This window comes from Lichenostomus cassidix, chromosome 20 (genome assembly GCF_008360975.1).
Source record: "Lichenostomus cassidix isolate B80296 chromosome 20, HeHo_3.0, whole genome shotgun sequence".
NCBI lineage: Eukaryota > Metazoa > Chordata > Aves > Passeriformes > Meliphagidae > Lichenostomus > Lichenostomus cassidix.
The window spans coordinates 12951714-12977941 of record NC_139500.1 but is presented as its reverse complement, the minus strand read 5'-3'; the positions used below and the strand labels follow the sequence as shown (position 1 = coordinate 12977941).

The window sequence follows — 26228 nt, the reverse complement described above, 5'->3', positions numbered from 1 at the left end:
ACTGGCTGGAGATTCCAAGAGCAAAGAGAAATCCAGGTTTTAGGAGCTCAAGGGGAGACTGAGACTGAGACTAATAGACATTGTCTGTGGCAGCCTGTGGAAAACAGGTTTTGTCAAACATCCCTGATTTCGTTGTTTCTGGAAAGTACAAGTTTGACAGAGGTTACTTAATAAATCTAGCATAGAGCAGTTGTGCTATGTAGCCATGCAGCTGGAGTTAAATATTAGCTCCCAGAAGCAATTGAGCAGATACGGTATGAAAAAAATACTTGTAAGGTGGTTGTTATTGGGAAGCTGATGTTTCTGAGGGCTTGCTGCAGGGATTGGTAGCAGGTCTGACACAGGTCAACGTTTGCATCAGTGTTCTGCCAGTGAATTTGAAATTGCTGCTCATTGAATTTGTGCCAAGACCTGTAAGAGTCTAAAGCAGTGCAGCAAGATTTTAGAGGTCTCAACTATATCTCAGCTGTTTGGGTCAGATTTGGTGTTTGTTTTCTGTGACTGGATTGAGATTCATTTGTTTAAGTGCAGATGCCTGGAAAAGTCTTTTTCTGGGCTAATTTCTCTCACTTGTGAGGGCAATGGGAAAAACCAGGCATTTGTAGAGTGTAGAGTGCCTCAGTGTGAGGCAAATATCCAGGTAAGGTCCAACACATAAAATAAGATGGCTTGAACTACACCCAGGGGAACTCTCTCATTGGTGCATCTTCTTAATGATCGTTACCCGGTTGAAGTTGCATGGCAATTGTCCTATGGTATTGTTTAATTATGAATACTTTAACGTAGTACATGTTCTGGTGCTCAGGATAGCAGAGACTCTGGAGGGTTTTCAAATAAAGTGCTGGGGTAGTCAGTGTTGAACTTTCATTTAGTAATAATTTTCAAAAGCTGCCAAAATGTCATCGTGCTCTTTCCATTTTGAAATGTTGCTTTACTTCCTGTGAACTTTGACTAATCAGAAAGAAAACCCCCATAATTTATTGCAGACAGTGAAAGTACAATCAAGAAAAAAATCACTGGTTTCTCTGGTTTCAGACATGTTTTTGGAAAGGGAGCAGATAAGGAACTGACAGCCTTCCCATTCTTTTGGGGTTCAAACCAAGATCACCAGGGGCTAAGCTGGGACCAGCACACCCTGGAATGGGGCTCTGAGGCCTTTGAGGTGGAGTGGGATGGGGAGGGTGTTAGGGGTTGTAGAGATAACTCATCCTGTGGGGAGAAGAAAGAGCAGCTTCTGCAGCAGGACCTTTGCTTCCCCAGGTAGAGATTTCGGCCCTTAGTACAGAGTTACAGTCCAAAAAATAAAGTTGAATTTAAAATTAGGTTTTACTCTTATGGTTCACAAAGAAATTATGGAAAATGCAGGTGATGTTTCTCCCTGGAACTAAAGGTGAAAGAATAGAACCCTTCACCTGATCTTAAAGCTGAGGAGGGCCTGCTGAAATATCTTTCTTGTAGCTTTAACAGGAGCATTCAACTAATGCATTTTATTTCCACAGTGCCACTCTGCTTCATTGTGCCTTGGGAATGCCAAAAGCCCAACTGCCAGAGAACGTCTCCAAAACCCAAAATCTGCTTTCTTGCTGCTGCATTCTTTACAGTGCAGCAGCATGTGCTCAATATGTATTATTATTTAGGAACCTACTCTGCAAAGTCAGTCACGGAGCCACTGTCTTGCCTGTAGCATTTTTTAAAAATAGTTATAATTAAAATGTCTAGTTTTTCATTCCACTGAAGTTGCTAGAACAAAGAACAGAGGCTCTACTAAAGCTGAAGTCCATTTTGTCTCCTTCCTTTGAGAATGATGAATTTTAAATGTATTTCGTGTTGTATCTGTGTTTATCCATTAGAAAATAAATATGTCTAGATCTGTCATATAATTTGTTGAATTATTAACTTTTTTTCTGTTTAATTTATTTCAAAACTCACCCAAAGAGACAGTGAGTGATGTGAACTTTTGTTTTTGCTTCATGCTGATTAATATAAGGTCAATGTTTAAAATGTTACTTCCAGTTTTGAGCCACTGAGGACAAGGCCAGCAGCTCCCTGTGTGACAGAGCTGTAGCACAAGTCAGCAACATTCGTATCTCCTGAGAGTTGCTTCCTGCAGTATGTTCCTTGGCAAGACAAGGAAATAGCAGGACTCTTTTTTATGTGTGTTTTTCAGAAGGGTATCTCCCTCTATTCTTACGTGCCCGTGTCAAAAGTGACATGCCCAGGAAGGAATTAAACTGGAAATTGTATGAGTTTATAGGTCCCCTGGATATCCTGTTGAGTTGCCTCTTAACCTTGCTAGTGTTGAGGCCAGGGCTGCAGGGAGCTGCAGTGCAGGTGGAGAGAAGGGAGAGATGCTCAGCTGTGGCTGTGCCACAGAGCCTGAGCTGGTCACCCTGAGCAGCACTGGTCACCCTGTCCTGACAGGAGGATGCAGCAGGTGGTGCTCAGGCTTCTCCCAAGTAACAAGTGATGGGACAAGAGGAAACAGCCTCAAGTTGTGCCAGGGGAGTTTTAGGCTAGGTATAAGGGAAAATTTCTTCACTGAAAGAAAGGTGGTCAGGCATTTGAACAGGCTGCCCAGGGCAGTGGTGGAGGGATGGTGGCATCCCTGGAGGTATTCAGAAAACGTGTGTATGTGACACTTAGTGGCATGGTTTAGTAGTGGTCTTGGCAGTGCTGGGTAAAGGTTGGACTTGATCATCTCAGAGAGCTTTTCCAGCCTGAGTGATTCGGTGATTCCATGATTCTTCACGTCCAGCTCTCAGTACTGGTTTGCAGTGGGTGGTCAAGCAGCCTCTGTGACACTGCGTCTGGGGAGCAAAGGGCTTGACATGATGTGCAGAGACAACTGATATCCACAGGGCTGGTTAACCAGACCTTTACCTGCAGGGCCCTTTCAAAGCCTAAGGTCACAAAGGGGAGGTCTAATCACTCAAAGGTAGACCAGGTCCTTAAGCCTGGAGACCACCTCAAAGATCTGGGTCATCCTAAATCTCACTGAGGAAGTGTCAGCCTCACACATCGTTTGTGTAGCTCAAGAGAAGAGCTCCCTGCATGCTGCACCCCTGAGGGCTGAGGTCCAGGGTGGTCATGAAGCCACTCCAACCCCTCACCAAGGAACTGGACACCACCAGCCCTGACATCCAGGAACAGGGGATCAGCAGGGCACTGTCCATGAGCAAACAGGGCCTTCTACTGACTTTGTCCCTCCTGTGCAGCATGCACAGGTTCCATAACCTCCCTCCCCTTTTCCCAGTGTCAGCCATAGAGATCCTTTTGACCTACAGACCCTTGTGACCATCCCAGCTCCTTGTAAACTATGCTTATTCGTGAGATGGCTTGTGAGGGAACAGCGGGAAAACCTGGTGGAGAATTTCTGTGTGATGACACTGCACTGTGAGTGGGACTATCAGAGCAAGCTTTGTTGTCATGCAGGACCTGGAAATGTTCTCTGAAAATGTCCTCTTGGACATGGGGATGAAATAGAGCAATGTCCAAGACCTCATCTCTAGTAGCTGCCAGATTTGGGAGCTGTGGATCTGTGCCTCATGGTGCTATGGTCATAGGAGAAGAGGGGAAGGAAAATGCTTGGAAATCAGGAATCTGGAAGAATGTGCCCTGGTGCCACATCTCTTGCATGTTGCAGAGATACCAGGCCCCTTCTCTATGTTACATCACTTCCTTTACACCTTTCCTCCTGTCCACAGACTCTGTTGGACCCAGCAAGACCCAGACTCCACCTCTGGTGCACCAACAGAGCCTCACCTGCCATATGCCAGGTCTTCATTCCCATTCCTCTGAAACGCAGGGAGTAAGTGCCTGCTTCCTGGTGCTGTGATTGGGCTCCACCTGATACCTGGAGGACTCTGCCAAAGGGGAGGCTGAGAGGAGCCCATCTCTCTTGGGAGGTTTTTCAGCTGATGGAAAAACACTGGTGTATTTTGTGGCCGGGCAGGAAATACTTGTCTCATTCTACAGATCCTTCTGAGTGTAGGAAAATGTTCTGTTTTGCAGTGGAGATGTTAGGTTTCTGAAAGTTTTTCCAGAAGGAAATGGGAGCATCTTGCAGAGTCCCAACCTCTCATCATTTACCTGCCTAGCCTGGGAGTTTTTGATCCAATTTTCTGGCACCTAAAGCAGAGAACCCAAGTGCAAGGTGAATCACCTTATTCCAGAGCCCAGGAGAGCATTCCCTTTGCTCTAAGCCAAGGATGCCTGCCATGGATGCTTCTCTCCCAGGTGAATGCTCTATCACCTGGCGGGTAGTTGTCATTCAGAGGAGAATGTCTGTGTGAGAAGGGCTTGAAAAACCCTTCCTGCCACCCAGTGATGATCACAGGGGCCTTAACTGCCCATCCATCGTTCTGTGGGTGCTGGGGCTTGTCCTGCACTGTGGCAAGGACCAAGGCTAACTGGGACAGCTGAATTCACTTCAGCCCTGAAGGCTGAGTGCAGAAGTGCAAAGTGCTCTGTGCATCAGTTTATCGAGTGAGTGAGGGAAAGGAGTCCTTCCTGCACTTGGAGTTTTGTGGCCAACCTCTAGCCCCTGAGGCAGCTTGTTAGCAGCTACCTCGTGTGGTGTGAGCGGTGGCCTCTCTGCACTGCCCTGGAGCCTGCAGAGCAGCTAGGTGGGCTTCTCTGGCTCTCGTTGGCTCCCTTGGATCATAGGCTTTGATTTGAAGCCGAGGAGCCTTGCCTGTGTACGTGGACAGCTGGTTTGGTGCTGCAGAGACACACAGGCAGCTCAGCTTTTTGCAACCAAAACCCTCCTGTGTGTTATTCAAACCATGACTGTAGTCTGGAGGATAGTTTTCTTCTTGGAGTGAATATTAAGAAGAGAGGGAGAGGCCCTTGTTTGCAAGTGGATCATTCTCTCCCATGACCTGACCCAAAGCCTCCTCTGTGCTGGCAAGCTCGGGGAGCTGCTGGCTGGGACGCACTGAGCCAGGAAGGTGCCGAGCCTCCAGGCAGGTGCTGTGCAGTTGAGGGGAACACTCTGTCAATAGCCAGGAGGACAGTACAATTATATTTTGTCCTCAACTATCGACACAGTGGCTCCTAAATTACTCCTCTCTCTGTGTTATCTTCACAGGTCACCTTGATATTCAGATGGTCTGCGACAGAGGAAGCATGAAGGGAGGAGGCTAAGTGCCAGTGGTGGAAGTCACACGCTGAAGGTGATCTGCTGTGACCCAAAAGCTTTCTGACATTCTTTGCATTGGTTCTGACAGAGAGGAAGAAACTCTTCTTCTCCACGTAGTGTCTGTAAAGTCCCAGCAAGTTGCTTCCCTCCAGAATGTAGATTTTCCAGCTCCTGGAGATTTCTTACCTGCTTCCCATGTGGAAGTGGCTGCAGGGTCAGTCCCAGCGGTGGGCTTTGCCCTGGTGCTTGGATCACACATGATAACTAGGTGACTGGGTTTAGGCCCAGTTGCAGACCCATGCAATAACCTCTCTCACTTAGGTTTTTTCTAATTTGATTTTATTCCTGTCTGATTCTCTGAACTTGCTTGGAGGTGTAGTAACAGAGGATGTGATTTGTGTGTGATGCTGCCCTGTTATAGCACTGTGGGTGTTATCAGTCCCTGTATTAAACACCAGTGCCAGCACCTCTAAAGTGACTCTTTGTTCACACACTCATCTCTGCCACTGGTAAACCTGTTCCATCCTGCCTTGGATGTTTTGGAGGCAGGTTTCTGTGATGGGAGTCTGGAAATAGGAATGACAGGTGAGCATCCCTAATGGATGGGCTCTTCTCATTCTGCTTTGTGCTCTGCAATGCCTTAGGTCTTATGAGAGAGCATCTTTCTCCACCAGTGGACAGTCTGTGCTTTTGCTTCCCATCCCCATAACTGTACACCAAATTCTGCCTGAGTAGCACTTGGACCTGAGGATTTCCATATTTTCTGTGTACTCCTCTGCTCTTTGCACGTGCACAGCTGTAGGATCATCTCCTGCCTTTAGCCATACTCAGTGATTGAGTGAAGGCAGCAATTAAAAATAAAAAGGCAATCTATGTAAGCATGAGAGGAGACAAGCCTTCAATCAGAATAAATTAGAAGGCCTGGGTTATAAAAACAAAAAAAAAAGGAGTGAAAGATAGCAAGGAAACATCCATGGCTGACAGGGAAAGACAGTAAGAGGAGTATTTGAAGTGAAATGAAAAAGTCTGTATCCAAGCAAGTTGCAGACAACCCGCAGCATGTGTGGGAAGCCTTGCCAAGGCCAGGTCTCTCTCCAGAGCAGTGTGCCAACTCTGGTTTGGCCACGGCCATCAGTGAGTAAGTACAGGGCCAGCTTCCCTTGTTGGGCCTGACTTGGGATCTCTCGCCACTGTTCTAGCAAACCTTTTCCTTAATGCAAATCCCTGGTTCATCTGAATCCTTGCTGCTTGGCACCATCCTGACTGGCTGTGCACAACTACTTCTGCTGTGCCAGTTCTCTGCCTGCTGCTTCAGTGGCATTTTAGGGCTAATTAAAACCTTTACATTGGTCCCCTGGGTTGCAGGTGCTGTTTGAACTTTCCTCTTCTCCACAGATGACTGTGACAGGCCTTGGGCACTGAAGGTGAACAGGGGAGATGTACAAGACTTCTGTTCTGCAGCGGAGCAGGGCAGGCTGTGACTGGGAACATGAATGGTCCTCCCTAACTTGTGCAGAAACAGTAAATTAGTAACTCCAGTCATGCATGATGTTAAATTTCCATCATAATAAGTATAATACTGTAGTCCCTATTCTGCACCTTATTGTCAGATTCTGTGTGTGTCAGATTTTCTGTGTCCAGTGGGTCTTTGGGACCCATCAGACACATTCATCAATTTTTTTTTTTTAGATATTACTCACCCTTTTTTTCTGTTAAAGGAGAGGGAAAAGGAATTAATGTCATGTCATCATCTTACTGTTCATGGTCATCTCTGGTGACAGAAATGCATCTCTGGTTTGGTCAGTGCATGGCAGTGTTTGCCCCCTGCAAAGGGGAAGGAATGACAAACTACACCTCTGTTGTGTTTTTGCAGCAATGGGCTATAGCTCACCCTTGTGCCAGGCTGTTGCCAGGGGAATCCTATCAGGCAGGACAGGCATTAGAGGTTTTCCAGTGTTATTTACAGCCATATACCCTCAAAGCCATGGGGAAGGCTGCACAGGAGGGAGAGGGTTGTGCTGCTCTTTAATGAGTGACTGCAGTGCGCAGTGAATCACCAAATCCCTTGCTTAGATCTCAGTCAAGGCTTCCCTTCCCTGAGGCAAGCATTTCCATCTTCACTGAGCATGTAAATTGTTGGTTTTCAGAATTCATTGACTTGGGTTCTATCACTGGCAGGAAGTGCCATTTTTGACGTCCAAAACTGGTTGTTAACTTCCTGCTCCTTTAGTTTTCCCAGGCAGGAGCTGAACACTGCTCCCCCCTCCCATGTGAACAAACCAGAACCCTGGCTGTCTTTGTGCAGGGTCTGTCTGGGGCTTCTTGGCCCACTCCCAGCCCTTCCTGTGCATGTGCCACTGCACCAACTCAGTCCTGCCCTCAGGAACTTTCCAGTCTGCACAGACCCAGCTGACCTGCTGCCCTTGGGGAGGTGCCTTTGCTTCACACCACAGAAAGGTGGGGGTGTGTGAGCAGACAGTGTCAGTGGCTGCCAGCAAGAATAGCAGCAGCACATGTGGAGATCCAGCAGTTCATAGGGATGGTGTGAAGTAAATCAGGTGATTCAGACACCCACTTTGTATATATTTTGAGGAAGGAGGTGGTTTTGTGGGTCAGCTCTTGCTGTGCCCTGTGGTGCCTGTTTGCAGCTGCAGCATCCTGGATGTGCTCCAGAAATGCATCTTCATGTTTAGCTTGGTCCAAAAAGGATGTATTTAATGAACTTGAGTGTGACTAAAAGCACAGCAATTGCAAAGGACTGGGCCTGTCTCCAAAAGCACCTCCTGAGCTGCACTGCAGTGCTGCTGTGGATGTGCCCACCCTGCCTGGTCCAGCCCTGCTTCTCCTGTCACAGGCCCTCTCTGGAGACCTTGGCTGCATCTCATCTGGGGAAAATCCACAGGTCTCTAGTGGAAGCAGTATCAGAGTTAGGAAATTCTATGGTCAGCTAAAATACTGGGCACTGACCAGATAAGAATGGAGGGGATGAGAAATACGCAGTATCAGGATAATATTTGTATCCATTTCATAAAAGGGTGATCATCAACAGAGAAATCCTCATCTAAAGTATTTCTGTGAGTGATATTTGATGTCTTTTATTAAAGCTCTGGAATAAAGTAAATAAAAATAGTTGCTAATAACTGCACATAGCACAAAACATCACATTACAATAAGTGGCTTTGAAGAAACACAGTCATACATTTGAAAAGCTTTAGAGAAGAGGTGTAAGTCTCAAGAGCTTAAAACCAAAAGCCATGGCCACAACAGACCAAAGGAATTGCTCTATTTAGATCATTAAGGAGAATCTTAAAAATATCCCCATCAAGGTCTATAAATGATTAAATGTTGAAACACTAGAGATAAGAAAGAAAACACTGAATGTAAAGCTGCACAAACTCAGGCAGTGGGTAAGACAGACTTTAGGTGTGACAGGGCTTAATAATTAGAGCAGTTTACTGTGCATTATACAGGATTTTCTATACAGGATTTTCTATGCTAGAAATCTGGAAAATGGGCTGTATCTGCCCTGGAAACACTGGGCTCATCACAGGACTCAGTGGTTGAGGTTTCTGACCTGGTACTGCAGGCAGTTGGACTTTACCATCCAAGTGGTACTTTCTGAACATAATATCCATGAAATCTGCACACGAGATTCTTCCTGTTACATCCTTATTAACAATGAGTGTGGTGGCTTTCTCTGATGGCTTCTTTTTCATTAGCTGTGAGGATTTTCATTGACCCAGTCATCCTTTCAGGACATGTTAAGCATTCATCCATTTTAGGAACCATTTGAAAATTGAATATTTAAGAATTAAGCTGCCATGGGGACTTGGGCACCAAACCATCATTTTAGGCTGCATAATTAAAAATGTTTGTCTGCAAAAGTCCTAACCCACAGATGTGTGGCCTCCAAGGGTACCTCAATCCTTCCTCATAAATCCATTGCTGGCTCTGGGCAGGTGCCCAGCCTGGGGTGACTCTTCCAGGCTGTGAGGATGAGCCTTGTCCAGGGCCAGTGTTCACCCCCAGCTGGGGTGCAGCACCTTGGCCCCAAACAGTGACACTGAAACAGCCCCCATGACAGCAGCCCCCATACCGCCCACAGGTGGGGTTTGTCCTGCAGGCTCAGAATGAAATTGAAACCATGCAAATAAACTGCAAATAAACTATCTTCAGATCTCAAGCTCACCAAAATCCCTTGCTCTAGTAGCCTTCTGTTTATTGCCATATTAACTTGTGGCCTTCTCTGAGAAGCAACAAGAAATGTGTGAGTGAGGTTTTGTCACTAACTGTAAATGAAAACATCCTTTGGCACAGGCAGCTTAAGACCTCTGCTCCAGTCTAACTCACTTGTATTTTCATAGCTCTGTGCATTCCTGCAGCCTTGTCAGATCCCACAGCTGAGTTGGGGAAGGATGGAAAGGGAGAGCTGTGCTGGGAGGGCATCACTTGAGTGGGATAAGGTCCCTTGTCACAGCTGTTCATCAGGGAGTTCTGAAAGCGCAGATTGGTAAAGTACTCCCTGCAGTTCCCCTTACAATGTAGCATTGGTTTTCACACCCTAACTTTTTTTCTGGTTTTCCTTTGGTTTTTAGGGTTTTTTTGTTGCCTTTTTTTTATGGTTTACTAAACATTTCTACTTAAGGTTTACCACCTTTCATTTCAGTTGGGAGTGTGACTGATGTGGTTTCTCCTTCCTTTTAGCTCCAGCCTCCTTGGGAAGACCTACAGAAACATTCTGGCATTTCTTCAGTTCTTATCACTCATCTGTTTTGGAATAGCTTTCACTTGTGGATGCATCTTGTTTTGCTTCTAGGGAATGAGCTCTGCATCAGGAGTATGTAAATCCCTGGCAGTGCTGTCTGTCCAGCCCGGAGCCTTTTAAAACTTATAGAAAAACCAAGCTTGTCCACTTGCTAAATATATTCCTTTTCACTTCTAGGTCCTCCTATCGAGCCCCTGGAGCCAACCAGGCCTTTACCAACTCTTCCTGTTCGCAGAATTCACTCCACTTCGGAAAGAAAACATGAGAGACAGCCACGACCTCCCAGTCCTCCTCTGGGTGACAGGCCAGCTCTCCCTGGCTCCAAACCAAACATCTGTGATGGCAACTTTAACACTGTGGCCCTCTTTAGAGGAGAAATGTTTGTTTTCAAGGTACTAAGAATTCCTGCTTACCTATGAGTCTTCCCTTAATTTTATTGCTGGAGAAGGTTTATAGAAGTACTTGGTAGATTTGAAATGCCTATGAAAATAGCTCTGTTCCCGTGAGGGTGATGACTGAGCAATATGGGAAGGAAGTGTAAGCAGATTGGCTCTGTTATATTTGGAAACAGTGCTTGGTGGGATTTACAAAATGCCCAGGCAGCCTGTGCTCCAAAATGTGGAACTGGGTGCCTTGGCAGGGAATTCAGACACCAGCAAACCTGAGAGGATCCACCTGTAAAGCCAGGAAACAATACCAGTACCTAACCATGGTTCACCATTGAATCCTAGAGTGGTTTAGGTTGGAAGGGACCTTAAAGACCATCTTGTTCTACCCCCTGCCATGGACAGAGACATTTTCCACTAGACCAAGCCCCATCCAAGCTGTCCTGAAACACTTCCAGGGATGGGACAGCTTCTCTGGAAACAAGCCTCATTGTCTCAGAGGTGACATGGGTGGCACTGGGGCTTTGGGAGCACTCAGACTTCCTTGTAAACTACGGCCAGGGAGGAGGGAGAGGCTTTGCTCAATAACCCATTAGAGTGCCTTGAATATGGACATCCATGATCCCATTTCCAAAATACCAGTAGCTTTCACTCTGCCAATGGGTGTGAATTGTGTAGGGGGACATATTGGAGGTCATTAAATGGACAAACCACCTCAGTTGCAGAAGACTCCTGAACTGAAACTAGATGAAGGTTGGGATAGTATCTGGGAGAAGTCTCAGGTTCTGTCCTGCTTGTGCTCATCCTTGAACATCCTCTGCAGCTTTAACTGATGATCTCATATCTAGAGGGATATTTCATAACTCCTTGATGCCTTTAGACCTTGTGTGTTCCACACAGTCACCAGGTAATGTTCAGGCTGTCTGGCTTTCCTGGGCTCTGAGAGTCTTTAGCTGTACTAGGACAAGTGTGGCATCTGAGTGACAAGACATGCAGAGGTCACAGTGCTTACAACTGTGAACTCACTTTCCCCTGCTCCTTTTCTCTCTCCTTCTTTCCACCCTTTTTCACAGCACCATCAATCAACATCTCCCCCTTCAGGCTGCTATCTTCCCCTGACAGCACTTCCCACACTGGAGACAGTGTTGGGCTGGGTTGGAGCTGTCACCTGGAGCTTGACTTGTGTCTGTAGTGGTTACGGGGCCTAGGCAGGGATTAGCAGTGCTGGATGCTGGAGCCAGCCAGGTCTGTCTGCAAGATAAAAATATTCAGTCTCAAGAGGCTTCTGGTTTCCTCAGGATCGCTGGTTCTGGCGTCTGCGCAACAACCGGGTGCAGGAGGGCTATCCCATGCAGATTGAGCAGTTCTGGAAGGGCCTCCCTGCAAAGATCGACGCAGCCTATGAGCGCTCTGATGGCAAATTCGTTTTCTTCAAAGGTACAGTACAGTACGGTTCAGTACAAGCCAACCACTCCTGCATCACCTCAGGCTGCTTTTATGGCATGCAAATGGTGAAAACAGGTACACTGCACCCTTGTCCCTTTCCAAGGGGGCACTTCAAGCAGCCACTGATCCTTAAAATACAGTTCAATGTGTGCTGGCCTTGCCAAGAGAATCTCTGTAGAGTTAGTATCACTTAGGGGAAGGTGGCTTTCATGTGATAGCAGGAAACAGCTCCTGTTTCCCATGGAGTGTCACTCTCCTGCCTATCTCCTTGAACACCTTTTACCAGGGCATTGAGGCCTCTCCAGGTGCAGGGCACCCCCAAAACTCATTTCTGAACAGTTGTCTCCTAAAGAGACAAAGTGACCAACCTTGTGCTGGGGCCCACTTTAGCTCCTCGTATTGTGACAGAGTCTGAACAGGATCCTGTAACTTGAGAGCAAGTTGAGAGCCAGGAAAGATGGCTGGGAAACAGGGCCAGTACAAAAACACAGTACCTGAGCTTCTGAATTTGTCTGCAGCTTCAGTACCTCAGCTTTCTAAACTGTATTAAAACTTGGGAGAAATGTCTGAAAAGCTTGTGGTGATCAACACCTCAGCCTGAGCCAGGGATGGCAGACAGGGGTGTGAGAAGTCTTTGAAATCATGACTGGCTTGAGAAGGTAAATGGGAAAGGGTCGTTCAAGAGCTCTTCCAAAACAAGAGCTGAGGAGCAGCAGATAAAATAAGGTTTCAGATTCAAAATGGAGGAGCAGGTTACAGTTAAGCCTGGAAGCCCTCAACATGCTGTTGTTCACTGAGATTGGTTTAGGTTCATATTGCTTCAACTACTAACCAGGCCAATCTGTTTTTGTTTGTGTCCCCACTCCCCTCTAGGAGATAAGTACTGGGTTTTTAAGGAAGTGACAGCAGAGCCAGGCTACCCTCACAGCCTGGTGGAGCTGGGGAACTGCCTGCCCCGGGAAGGCATCGACACGGCGCTGCGCTGGGAGCCTGTGGGCAAAACCTACTTCTTCAAAGGGGACAGGTACTGGAGGTACAACGAGGACAAGAGAGCAACGGACCCAGGATACCCAAAGCCCATCACCGTGTGGAGAGGAATCCCTCAGGCTCCTCAGGGGGCTTTCATCAGCAAGGAAGGCTGTATGTGTCTACAGTCATTATCCCTGTTAGATTGGTGACAGCTGGTCTCTGCTGGGAGCTGGAAGGTTGGGTGTGGGGTGTTTTGAGTATTTCCTGATCCACGAATCGAGTCTCAGAAGCCCTGGGGTCACCTGGGCTTTGTGAGCAGCAGCAGTCTGAGATCCTTCCTGACCCTCATCCCAATCCACACACCTCCTCAGCTGGTAAACCACATATCACAATCCATTTCTGAGGGAATGGGACTTCTTCTGCCACAACAGACCCTCCCTTACTTTTCCTGGGCTCCGGTTCCAGGGATGCTGGAACTTACATTTCCTCCTAATTTACCTGTAGTGAGCTCAGGCTCTCTGTTAAAGGCTCCAACCTCTGATGTTAGCAGTTAGCCTTGAAGTTACACTCTCAGTCAGGGCTTGGACCTCCAGAGGCTCCTTCCCACACATATCTTTCTCTGATTTGAAGATTTCCTTCTCTTCCACTTAGGGAAAGAGCCTACAGAAGGGGCATGTGCCACTGAGGCTGTGTTCAAATCTGGAGCTGTGGTGTGAGAAAAGGGCTGTAGGGCTGGCCCAGGCTGGAGGACAGCAGTGAGAGCCAGCCAAGCTAGGGAACAGAGCAGGACACCTAACAGTTTCACCACTGCTCCCTTCTGTTCTTTTTTTTTTTTCCTAATAACTTGAGAGTCGTAAAATAAGTCATCTGGGGAGAGGGAGATACTTCAGACAACATGTAGCATAAAGCATGACCCTTTTATTAGCGGCACGACAACACTACTCCTTAACACAGGCCAAGTCTTTGGGATTCTGTGGCCAAAAGGACTCATCTTACTCAGCATTTGCTCCCTCAGGCTGGGTGAACAGAAACCTGGTGTTCTTCCAAACCCTGTTACACTCAGGCACACACTGGCACTCTGCAGATGAAGTTAATCACTTGGTAATGATGAGCACATATTTACAGATGCTTTAGTACAAAATAACTCACTGTGGAACCCTTCCTTTAAAGTTAGTAGGGTTTTCTTTTTTGATTCCCAGCTTGTCTTGGTGAGGGGATATGGTGTTCCATGGGCAATGTTGAACACATAAGCCAGGGTTATAGCTTCTCCTTTAAATCCCAGCTCCAAAACCACCTTCACTTTCCAATGGCTTGGGAATGCCGTGGATAAATGTGTTTTATTGACCCAGATAGTGGATAAATGTGTTTTATTGACCCAGATAGTGGCCAGCTTCAGTCGTCCAGGCTCCCTTAATGTCCTCCCACAAGCACAGCTCATCAACCAGAAATAGTGAGAAATACTCTTTGTTTTGTCTCCTAGTTTACACCTACTTTTACAAAGGGAAGGAGTACTGGAAGTTTGATAACCAGAGGCTGAGCGTGGAGCCAGGCTACCCCAGGTCGATCCTCAAGGACTGGATGGGCTGTAACCAGAAGGATGTTGAGCGGAGCAAGGACCGGCGCCTCCCGCACGACGACGTGGATATCATGGTGACAATAAACGACATGCCCAGCACCGTCAATGCCATCGCAGTGGTGATCCCCTGCATCCTGTCTCTGTGTATCCTTGTCCTGGTATACACAATCTTCCAGTTTAAAAACAAAGAGGTGCAGCAAAATGTTGTGTACTACAAAAGACCTGTCCAGGAATGGGTATGACACAGCCCGCTGCACATTTCAACTCATCGAGCTGATGAGGACTATGGACACACAAAAAAAAGAGGAAAAAAATGCATTGAAAAGCCTACCAAACAAAACTACTTCAGTGACCTACAAGTTTTGGACAGCCTGGGATGGAAATAAGCAGGAAAACTGGAAAAAATACAGGCAGGCAGCCTTGCAGTGTGGAGCCTCTTTCCTTCGTGCTGCCTTGGTCACCTGCCGGTCGTGGTGCCATCCACCGGCTCGCTCTGCCAGCACCAGTCTTCGAGACAGGTTTCAACTGATCTGGGAAACTTCCTTCAGTTCCCTGCACCAGTGCTCCCTGTTAAACCCAGCATTCTCCAGTGTAGCTAAATCACCTGAACAGAACCATTTTTTTAATAGCTGTCTCATAAATGAATTAAGATCACGAAATCTATGAACAAGAACAATTTCAGTGTCATAAGCAGAAGACATTCTGATGCTGAACCATTCTAAAAGATCTTCTTAGTTTATTACAAAATCCAGGGATCTACCTGGATATGATTTTCCAATACCTGCTGGTCAGATGTTTTGTACATTCATAACTAATCAACGCTGCCACTCAGCACAGTGCACGAGGAACCACTGAGCACTCAAAGAGGTACCGGAGTGCGGAGCAGAAGCTCGAGAAGCACCAAACCAGACATCAAGCAACATCAAGCCCTAGACTGGGACAATCCGAAGACATAGTAATTGGGTCTAAAAAAAAATAATGGTTTTTGTTTTGGGAGCCACTCATGAAAGAAATACCTAAATGTCATGTAAGTTGGTTTAAGCTCCCACCAGCAAGAACCCATGAACCAATGGTTACCAAAATACTGGGAATGTGTATAGACGCAGACTGCACTCTGCCCGTTAAGATACTGGGAAAAGATGAGTTGTTGTTCCGTGGCATGTGTAACTAGATTGTGGAATTTGTATGTTGGCTTTCAGGAGAATGGAAATGTTTGTTTGGAGTGAGGTTGTCGTTATATTTTGCTGAAATAATCAAGGTACAGTAAGAATTAGGCCTGTTTATAAAACTAAATCCAACCCCTGTAGATGTTACAAACATTGTATGCCTTCAAAATTTGGGATTTTTTTTTGTTTCTCTCACTTCTTCACAGGCAAATATTTGGCAAGGACTAAAGGAAGCATGCCACACAGTAGAATGAGTTTTCCATGTTTGACAGAGCCATAAAAATCAGGTAAAGGCAAAAAAAATACCTTAACTTTCAGGTAGTGACTTCCCATAGGTCTCTTCCTAGAACAGTAGCTCCTGCTTGTCCCTCTTACAGTTGTGAGTGGTTCAGGACGTTGTGCCCTAACCACAAACTTTTGATTTTCATGTTGATGCTGGTATTTTTACCATATTGAATAAGAGTGGAAGTCTCTTGCAGTGCAGTGTAATGGTGAAGTCCAGCATTGTACAGTAGTGCCATCCATGTCAGCATAGGAGTTGCTTTGCCTGCTCACCATGGGGAACAGGTGATTAACCTAAGCCCTCTGCCTATAACTGATTTTTTTTCAGTGCAATGGAAGTGCAATGCACAGAATATCCACTTAGTATAGAAAAAGTACAGCTTTATAATGTCAGCTCTGAAAAAAACCCCAAGAATGACAAACACGCTAAAACTATTCCTAATTACAGTGAGGAACGAAGCAGCAGAGAGATCGTTAGCATTCTGGATTGCCTAATTAGTGCTCAAATATTTCTCTGGTGAAGCAGGATAGACACATAGATTCATCTGGTGAAGCCCACTAGGACTGCATTAACACGTGGTCTCAAACTGTATTTTGTCCTTCATAACTGATTTCCATAGCCAAGCTGTTTATTGTGTTTAAACATAAACTATTACCAACATATTACAAAGTAAGTGAGAAGCTCGTAGATGCGAAACTTTGAACTGTAGTGACAAAACGTGCTAACGTCTCATGATGGGTGAAGGAGTGCGAAGGACCAAACGAAATCAGAGCTACTGATCAGACACCCCCACGCTACTCCGCGTTGCTCTGTGTACCAGAGGTGTGGTGGGACACACACCACAGACGCCACAGCCACATGGCACCTCGGTCTCATCTGTACGCTGCCATCTCGCCGGGACTGCGACAGCCCAAACCTTTGAGCAACTTCCAACAGCCATCATTAAAAAAAAATAAATTAAAAAAAAAAACTTACAACAGAGAGCAATGCCTGGGTTTGTTTATGTTTTGTCCTCCCCCCGCCCCGCCCCAAAGGTAGGTTATTGGCCTGTCGAAGGAACGAGGTGTTCAGGCAGCGCAGTGCCAGGGTGGGTGGGCAGGAGGCTGAGCTGTGTGCCCAGCGTGGCTGCAGCAAGGCAAGCTGCTGCCCTGGGCTGCCAAAACCTAACTTCAGCTGCTGCTCCACAGAGCCACAGAAACACCTCGGGGCCTTTTCTACCTGCCCTGTACTGGTTCCTGGGGCAGGTATGTATTTGCTTTTCCGGGGGTGAGGTATTCCGGGAGGTGTTCAACGAGTGAGAACAGCCCTCTGCAGCCACAGGGGGCTGCAGGGGGATGAGCAGCTTCTCTCCAGCACAACCCCATTCATTATCATCTCTGTTTTGCTAAGATCAGCCCCTGGGCAGCCCTGGCTCTGGGGCACAAACATCGCGTTTTGTGTAAGTTTCACAATCCCCACCCCCGAGCTCTTTGCTGGGATCCTGTGCTGTGCTGCAGAAGCACCAGCCTGAGCAGTGGGGGATGGACTCGCTGCCCATCAGCCTGGCCAGAGCTCTGTGTGGGCAGGGGCTGTGTTCCAGCTCCTGTCCAGAAATGCAGGACACATTGTTCCCACGGGGGAGCAGGGATCGGCAGTGCTAATTCAACTCCCACGAACAAAAGGCTGTTGTAGGTGTGTTCCTGTGATCCTGCTCTGCAGCCCAGGGAGTTTGACAGCCCAGGGACCCTAGCACACCCTGGATGAGCTGCCAGACACACTCACTATACTGCACTCAATATCCTATTTGATTTTTCTCCAGTTTTTTACTACTTTGAATAATTTCATCACCATCATTCAGGCTCTTTGTCCCAGGAAATTTAGACATTTGCTGGAATACATGATCACTACATTAATCAAAGTTGGTCCTCCACCAAGATTAATTATTCCTAACTTATAATTAGTTATTAAACCTCAAGATCTCCCACCTCACACCACAAGGACTCGGAGGTTTAAAAACCTTTGTAAAGGATCCTGACAAAAGTTTTTAGCCATTAAAGCACACACAGCTAACACCCCAACACCTCACTGAACCCAGAGTTGTTAGACTTCCATTTCTCCCTCAAAAGTTCTGGACAGCTTTCCTCCATCCTGTCACATTCATCTCAGGGCTTGATTCCAGCACCTCTCATAGTATCACCTATTTGTCCAGCACCTTTATTTCCTCAGATCCTTCCTGCAACCCTTCCTAGCACCTGAAGTCACATGTTGCCTTCCACTGCCTGATGGCAAAAGTGCCATGTGGCTTTAGCCATGGTATGTAACCCACAGCTTTGTAGCTCAGCAATTTCATTTTTAAGAATCCTGAGAACTCATAGGAGCAACACCCAGGACAAATTGTATGTCTGGGGACATAAAATTTGATTTCATTGACCATTCCTTAACACCTCTTAGTATCAGCACTGAGCACCTTGGAGATGAAAGCACATGAAAAGGATCAGTCAGGTGTCGACACTGCTTGTGCCCCACGCTGCAATGCCAAGGGCCTGTCACCTGGAGTCCTTCACCTGGGCTGTCATTCCCCCTTGCTGTGGCACACTGCTGTGGCACATTGCTGTGCTCAGCCTCCTCCTCACTGCCCTGCTCCTGCCAGCTCTGGCACTGTGAGGCAGAATCTCAGGGGAAGTAATGGGCAGCAGCATGAGAATTTCATTCCTCCTTCCCCTGGCTTCTTTTGGAGTTTTTGAGTTTACAGAAGACCCAAAATTTAACGTAGATGAGCATTACCCCAAAATACATATTTACAGAAACACTTCACAACCACGGTGCAACACTTGCAGATGAGATGATCTACACATAATGCTCAGGATAAAGGTGCATCATGGATTTACAGCTAATGCTGCTTTGGGCTGTTTGGGCTTTCTTTTCCTAATTAGCTCCAGACATCGTTTGCTTTCTTTCATTATACAGACCTTCCATCAGGAATGTGCTCATGTACTGCTCAGGGTTCACCACTATGGGGTGAAATTTGGATTCTTAACCACAACGTGCTTCACTTCACACTCAGCTGCACCGAGTTTACCTTTCTAGCCAGTCCTCATCCTGTCTAGTCAGCCAGTATGGGCAAAATACTGTGTGAATCCACTGCATTTCCTAAACCAGACACATTAACGCTGAACGTTGTGACTCCCAGCATAGCTCCCTGTCAAACACCTGGGAAATGCCACCAGTTACTTTTTCCCCCGTCCCCAGCCATGTAAGAGGGCTTCCCTCATTCCATGGGATCACTCACCCAAGGTCCCTAAATGCCTTTGGCACAAAAACCTGCCAAATGTCTTTTGAAAATACAGCACTAGAAGAGACCTTCCCCGTATCCCTGCAGACTCTTTAAAGAACTGAACAGGTTTTCTGTGACACAACCTGCCATTGAAACACCACATCTATTCTTATGATCCTTGGTTCTAAATCCATTCTTCATTATAGTTTTTCCTTGTACACAGGCCCATCTCACTAGTTCAGAATTCCCACAGACCCATGTTTAGAACAATTGTCACATTTGCTCCACCCAAGAGCTGAGCCCTGTGAGGTGGCCAAAGGAAAGCAGCTTCTCACTTTAAATATTGAGACAGGCTGAGAGAAGGAGACCTGGAGTTAGTGCCAAGACGTGTTGCATGGTATGAGGGGGCTGATAACTGACCAGAGATGATCAAAGTAATCTTTATTTTAAAGTTTAAGGAGCAACCTTTTATCAGCCACGTTTTACAAAGCCTTCCCTGAACATCCACACAGTAAAACAAAAATGGAAATTTACTCAATTTTCTACAAAGCCCAAAGCACCTGGGTGAAAAGAGCTCTGCCTGCATGCCCCTCAGGTCATCATTCCTCAAGAGAACCCAGCTGAGAGCAAGGCAGCTGTGTGGAGACAAGTGAGAGCTTCCTCTTACCCTCAGGATGGGAAATGGTGGCACTTCTATGCCTTCAGTGCACCCTTAATGAGCAAGAAGGAAAGCAACTGAAATGAGCTATCACTGAGCAACACTCGTGTAGAAAGAAATTACTATCTTGTGCCCAAAAGTAGCACCTGCAGCCGCTTTTCATCCAGGCAGAGCCCTTCATGAGGAAGCTCCCAAATCTGTACTTTCTGACTGACTGAAGTGACTGCTTAGAACCGTGTTATTTAACCTTTATCCCCAAGGTGATGAGGTGGCTCAAATCTGTTGGGATTTGCTGACTTCTAAGGGTTTCCCACTGTAGGAGGTGAACTCCTGGAGGACAAATTAAGCCCACTGGCAACAATCTGCCCTTTGGGAAGCAATGTGCCCCCTTGTAGGAAGCAGCACAGGTGACACCAGATCAAGCACTGCTCCAGGGACTCCCACACTGTGGTTAAAGGCCCTTGGCCTGACTTAAAAACTCCAGTTTTGATCCAAGCTGATCACTTCAGAACCACCATCCGGTGGCAACAGGTCCAAGTCAAGGCAAAAGAGCAGGTGATGACTTTTGAATGATTTTGTGGCAAGTAAACTACTGTACTTTTGGTACTGGACATACAAAGGAGTCTTATGGGTACCTAGAGCAGAAACACCACTTGAGCAGGAGTGAGGAAAGACAGGGCAGTCAGTGTATGTAGTGCCAAAAGAAACTGCTGTGCAGCAGGACACTGGTGCAAGACTTAAGGCAAAATAATCTCTAGTGATCAATATCCAAGAGCAACAGGAGTAAATATTGTGGGGTAATTTGAGGGGCTCAGTTGGCATGACAAAACCAGAAAGCAGAGCTGAAGAACTGAGCAAAGGGATAGAGAGCATTCCTTATTCGTTTCTTATGCATGTTATTTGTCAGTTTTTGTGATAACAGTTTACAAAAGATGACAAAAAGATGGTTTTGTAGCCTCTCCCTTGGGCCAGGCCTGCAGAAACTTCCTCAGAAGGTCTGGATGTCTGTGATCCATAGTGTGGCTCAACACTTCACTCCTTAGGAGCTTTCTGGGAAGTAGTAACCAATACTGCTCATGTCAGGCTAAAAGACAAAACAGAAAGAAGGTTTAGCAGCACCACAGAGTGCAGAAGGCATTTCAAAACACAAGTCAGTTCTCACCCTCCAACTACAAAGATCCAGAAGAAATTTGGCTTCCTAGAAAAGGACCTAGGAAACAAGGGAAGCAGATGTTGCAGCTGCTAACAGCCAGCCACAAGAACAGACCTATCAGGCTGGCAAGGGCAAAATACACACTCAGCTTGGCCCAGGCAATAATCAACAGCTCAGAGCAGGTTTAATTATGGCTCTGATATGTTGAGACATCAAGACTTTGTACCCAAACTGTAATGGAGCAAAGAATTTTTAAAAGGTTCTCCACTAAAGGAATTCCTTAGGCCATAAACAATTCCCAGATTGTGGCTGAGAACTCAGCCAAGTTAAAATGCTCAGGTAGTTCAGGAACACACTTTAGCACCACATCAATGGTTCTCAGAGTTGTAACCCAAAGCCCAAATGCAGTTCCCACAGGATATTCATCTACACTGATGCCTATTTGTAATAACATTTGCTTATATAAAAACATCTGCATACATTAATGAAGGGGGAAGGTCCCATATCATTACCACTCCAGGCAGAAAACAAAACCTGTCTCACATTAAAAAGAAACTTGAACACAGCCTTTAACAAGAAGGCTAAAGAAAAATTCAAGTTAGCAGTTTTAAATATAAGAGGCTAAAAGCAGCAGCAGCTGACAAGTTCCACAGGCTTTTTGCTCCATTAGTGGTTGTAGCAAGCACTGGAAATAACATTTGAATAACTACAGCAATCAAAAGCCAAGATGACAAGCAAAATCACTGGTATTTAAACTTTTAAAATAAGATGTAAAAAAACCCCCTCCATTCATGTCATAGTTGAGCACTGAACAGCTAAGAAAGAAAATCTGAAAGCTGAAACAGATGTTACGTCTCACAAAAAGGATTCTCGTTGCAACAAAACATTCTATAACCCATCGAGTAACTGCTGCCTGTAACCAACAACAGGGGAGAGGAAGTAGAAAAAAGGTAATTAAAAAAGACAAATCAACAGTGAAACCAGCTGCTTTGTCATAAAATCTTGGCTATTCTGACCGTGATTCTGCCCGGAGGTGGATCCTCCCTACCTGTCAATCAGGGAATCCCTCATGTTGGTGGCGATGGTGCTTGGCTGAGCCTCGTTGAGCCTGAAGATGCTCTCGATGACGGAGAGCTCGGTGCTGGTGGTGTCCAGCCCGCAGAAGGCACACCAGTCGTTGACCACCATCCCTGCCGCGATCACCTCGCTGCCGCGGTTCACCGTCCCAGCCTGCCAGGGACACAGCAGCAGTGAGCAGCAGCTGGCACAGCACAGCTCCTCACACAGCCCTGGCACAGGCCTTTACTGGAGGGCTCAGCTCACACCGCTGAAAAGATGAACTCTGCCACCAGCCAAGTACTGAAGGTGTCAGAAAAATGATGAATGAACAGCCTTTACTCTCTGGTGAGAGACTGGTGTGGCACTCAGTGAAATAGAACCCAATAAGCAGGAAGGGTAACAGCATTCACACATCCAACTGAGCAGACATTGGAGTTTCTTACTTAATCTTTTCAAACACTGGCTTCAGCCAAACCACAAACAGCTCCACATTCTGTATCTGCACAACTTGCACACTCAGCAGAACTACATTTCATAAGGCAGCTAAAAGCACTAAGCAGCTTATTCAGACTCAAGAAACACAGGAAATTGTCTTGGAAGACTTGGTTCCAAGACGTGAGTCTTCTCCTCACGTCCACTCAGAATCACTTCACAGAGAAACAGTATCTGGGAGCCCCTGAGCTGCACAAACATTGGAACTGGGCTGGGAGGGAATGGGAAGGGCAAACACAATCCCACAAATGCCTTACCACAAGTGGGACTTGCAGCAAAGAAGATAGTTCATCCTGGTCATCGATGGAAGTTTTGGGGTGCACAATTCCTCCTTGGTTACTAAAAACACAGTAACTTCCTACCAGCACCTGGTCTGCTACTGTTTGTCTGAAAACCTCCACCTTCAGCACATCTGCCAAGATCTCTTCTGTCTCCTGCAAACAGGAAGAGGACAAAGCTTTCAGCTAAACTGTGTTGTGGAGTGGGAAGTCAAGCCATTCCTGCACACAACTGTCAGCTGGGAGCCTCCCACACTGCACAACCCATTGCAACCCAGCCACGATAACACATAAAGCCAAGCTCCAGTTTCCAGTTTCCTGTGTCACCATAAACACAGCCTCGTGCCTTTGCTGAGAAATGCCCAAACCCCACCCTTCTGTTGGCAGTACGTCACCTGTGTCCATTCCCAGTCCTCTTTGGTCCCAAACCCCTGGGACAAAATTGTCTTATCCTTCTCATATCTTTAACAACTTCCTTCCTCTCCCTCCAGGTTTCACTGTGAATTATTTTGATTTCTCTCTTTCTGGCCATCTTACTTTACTTTCCACACTTATTAAAAACACGTTATATTGAAATGCCATCTTCCATCCCCTTATTTTACTTTCCCCTCTGCACTCCTAACACCAAGTCCCATTTCTTGATCACCTTTGGCACAAGCTAAAAGCAAACACTGTCAGGACCTGCAGACACACAACACATCTCTCTCAATGTTTTTAAGATATCAGTTCTCAGATGTGAAATAGGAGTGACTCTGTCTCCTCTGCCCTTATTTTAAACTCTCATACAAGGCCCTTCTATTTCTCTTTCCCTGTAATCATGCATATCCATAGCCTCTTTCAGCTATGACAGACTCTGGCTCACTCAGCTGTTGTAACTCCTCCTGTGGTCCTCACTGCACTCTTCCTTACGCTCTTTATTACACCCTTGGACACTCTAATTCACTCCATTTTACACACCCAAAGCAAACTGCACCCAATGATCACTTAATCACAGAATGGTTTGGGTTGGAGGGACCTTAAAACTCATCTTGTTTCACCCTCTGCCATGGCAGGGACAGTTTCCACTATCCCAGGTTGCTCCAAGCCCCATCCAACATGGCCTTGGACACTGCCAGGGATCCAGGGGCAGCCACAGCTTCTCTGGGCACCCTGTGCCAGGGCCTGCCCAGCCTCACAGGGAAGCACTTCTTCCCAATATCCCATTCAACACTGCTCTCTGCCAGCAGGGAGCCATTGTCCCTTGTCCTGTCCCATGATACACATCCACCTGCTACTCCTTCCCTTCTCCACAGCACATTCACCACAGCTGAGCCAGAGGGAACAATTCCAGCCGCAGCCTGGGCAGCATTTCCCAGCCCCACTCTGCATGTGGAAGTGTCCCAGAGCCCCATACCCTGTCCAGATCTGGGTGAACCAGAGCCACGTAGTCGTTGCAGGTGGTGACGTTGCCCAGAGCCGAGAGCCGCTCCTCCACCCGCTGGATCCGCACGGAATCCGGGAGGCTGTTCCGGATGTGCTGCAGCTCTTGGTCTGTCGTGCTGCTCGGGACCAGCAGCCCGTGTCTGTTCCCTAAATTGACACAAGAAAATAGAATAAAAACAATGTTTCCACAGGCCACCCTGGCATTTCCCTCTGCTCAACTCAAGGGCCTGAGTTGCCCTTGCTCTGTGTGTTCCTTCCAAGCCCAGAGCTCAGCCCAGGAGGTTGAAAAATAACCAGCACACGGGAAAGGAAACACCAGGCTGAAGCACAGAGTGTGGGTGAATGGCACTGTCTTTATCCCTTCTCTCTTCCAACAGGACTAAAGTAAGTCCAAGGTGCTGGATGAGACATTTTACAAGGAACTCCCCGTGCAGATGCCATTTGCCCCACAAAAGGCCCAGGTGCTGCTGTGATACGAGTACTGATCAGTTAAAGGAACAAATAAGCAAGAAGCTGGTCTGACTCATGGGTCTCACATGCCAGAGACACATGAAAGACTTTCCCCTGAGGTCACATTCGGTAATGCCTCCCCCTGCCCAGGCCCTGCCCGCCCCCGGGCCGGCCCTGGGCAACAGCAGAGCCTGCCTAGCCCCGAGAGCCAACACTCCCCCACCCGGCTCCCTGGCGAGTCTCTGCTTCCCACGTCCTTCATAGAATCAGCCAGGCCGGAAAAGACCTTTGAGATCATCTTTCCGCCTCCTCCCTCACACACCTGAGGCATTAAAACAACCCTCGAGAGCGAGAGGCACTGCCCCACGGGCTCCTCGGCACGGCTCGACCCCAGTGCGGCTCCGACCGACCCCCTGACCCTTCCCAGTGTCCCCCGGCGCCTCCCGGGCCCCTCCCGCCCCACGTACCCACACACATCCTGCCGATGATGCGACAGCCGGCGATGGACGCGTGAACCACCGGGATGGTCCCGAAGAGCTCCCCCTCGAACACGCTGCAAGGAGAAAGCGGCGTCAGGGCACCGCGGGCCGGGCAGGGCAGGGCCGGGCAGGGCAGGGCAGGGCAGGGCCGGGCAGGGCAGGGCAGGGCCGGGCAGGGCAGGGCCGGGCAGGGTAGGGTAGGGCAGGGCCGGGCAGGGTAGGGCAGGGCCGGGCAGGGCAGGGCCGGGCAGGGCAGGGCCGGGCAGGGCAGGGCCGGGTAGGGCCGGGCAGGGCAGGGCCGGGTAGGGCCGGGCAGGGCAGGGCCGGGCAGGGCAGGGCCGGGTAGGGCCGGGCAGGGCAGGGCCGGGCAGGGCAGGGCCGGGTAGGGCCGGGCAGGGCAGGGCCGGCCTCCCCTCACCTGTAGAAGTTCTCGGAGCCGCCGATGGCCACGAGGCAGTAGGCGTTGGTGAGCTTGGCGAAACAGCCCAGCTCGTTGTTGTTCTCGAAGCTGGCGCGGACCGCCATGGCAGGAACGGGAATGCGAGCGGGGCCGGGAATGGAGCCGGGAACGGGACTAAGAATTGAGGCCAGGAACGGGAATGGGAACGCAGCTGGGTCCGCGAAGGAGGCCGGAACGGGACTGAGAATGGGTGGAGAGCGGGAATGGGCGGGCTCGGGGTCGGGAAGGAGGCTGGACGGGGAATGGAGCCGGGAACAGGAACGGGCCGCGGTGGCTCCGAACGCCTCCGCCGGAACCACGAGGTGCCGCCGCTTCCGCTTCCGGCGGGGAGGCACGCCGGGCAGAGAGGCGCCGGCCGCGCTGGTTGTGGACAGCGCCCCCAAGCGGCTGGGAGGTGCGAGTGCGCAGGGCGCGCCGCCATGAGGGGAGCGGGGCTGGGAGCTGCGCGGGCCTTGCTGAGGGACCGAGCGGGACCGGGAGCTGCCCAGGAGGGACCAGCCCGTGGCGGCAGCAGCGCCCCAGGCACCGCTCGCCAGCCGCCCCCGCCGGCTGGGGGCCCTGTGGGCCACGAGCCGTCCCCCTGTGCTCCGATCCCACCTGGGGCTGAGCTCGCCGGGTTTCCCCGCAGCCTGGAGTGGCCGCCACGGGCCCGGTGCGGCATTCTGTCCCTGTGCCCGTGCCAGGTGCTCCATCGCTGCCCCTGTGTCTGTACGAGGTGTGCTGGGATTGTCCCTGCCGTTGTGCCGATGCCAGGTGTGCTATGGTTGTTCTGTGCCAAGTGTCCCATCACTCT

At 48.3% G+C, this 26228-nt stretch overlaps 2 protein-coding genes across 2 annotated transcripts in view; one reads left to right on the top strand and one right to left on the bottom strand.

The window, feature by feature from the left end:
* The window catches only part of MMP24 (matrix metallopeptidase 24), a 44389-nt gene extending 27679 nt beyond the window's left edge, over window positions 1–16710 (top strand). Inside the window, exons 6-9 of the mRNA XM_085079116.1 lie at window positions 10083–10297; window positions 11590–11728; window positions 12611–12877; window positions 14187–16710. Coding sequence (XP_084935242.1) covers window positions 10083–10297; window positions 11590–11728; window positions 12611–12877; window positions 14187–14524 — 959 coding nt within the window. The 3' untranslated portion in view covers window positions 14525–16710. The remainder of the gene's footprint in view (window positions 1–10082; window positions 10298–11589; window positions 11729–12610; window positions 12878–14186) is intronic.
* Window positions 16711–19408: 2698 nt separating this feature from the next.
* On the bottom strand, window positions 19409–25755 carry EIF6 (eukaryotic translation initiation factor 6). The gene is made up of 6 exons (XM_085079118.1): window positions 25394–25755; window positions 24964–25049; window positions 24018–24193; window positions 22604–22780; window positions 21844–22025; window positions 19409–20726 (listed from the first exon to the last, which is right to left on the bottom strand). The coding sequence occupies exons 1-6, from the start codon at window positions 25498–25500 to the stop codon at window positions 20717–20719; spliced, it is 738 nt and encodes a 245-aa protein (XP_084935244.1). The 5' UTR covers window positions 25501–25755; the 3' UTR covers window positions 19409–20716.
* Between the last annotated feature and the right edge of the window lie 473 nt (window positions 25756–26228).

What these genes read in the sequence shown, in the direction of transcription:
- EIF6 (XM_085079118.1), bottom strand. Translation starts at nt 25,500, where the DNA reads ATGGCGGTCCGCGCCAGCTTCGAGAACAACAACGAGCTGGGCTGTTTC. An exon ending in CATCGGCAGGATGTGTGTGG is followed by an intron (nt 24,194 to 24,963) that starts GTACGTGGGGCG and finishes GTGTCAATTTAG; the next exon opens with GGAACAGACACGGGCTGCTG. An exon ending in TTCACCCAGATCTGGACAGG is followed by an intron (nt 22,781 to 24,017) that starts GTATGGGGCTCT and finishes TCCTGTTTGCAG; the next exon opens with GAGACAGAAGAGATCTTGGC.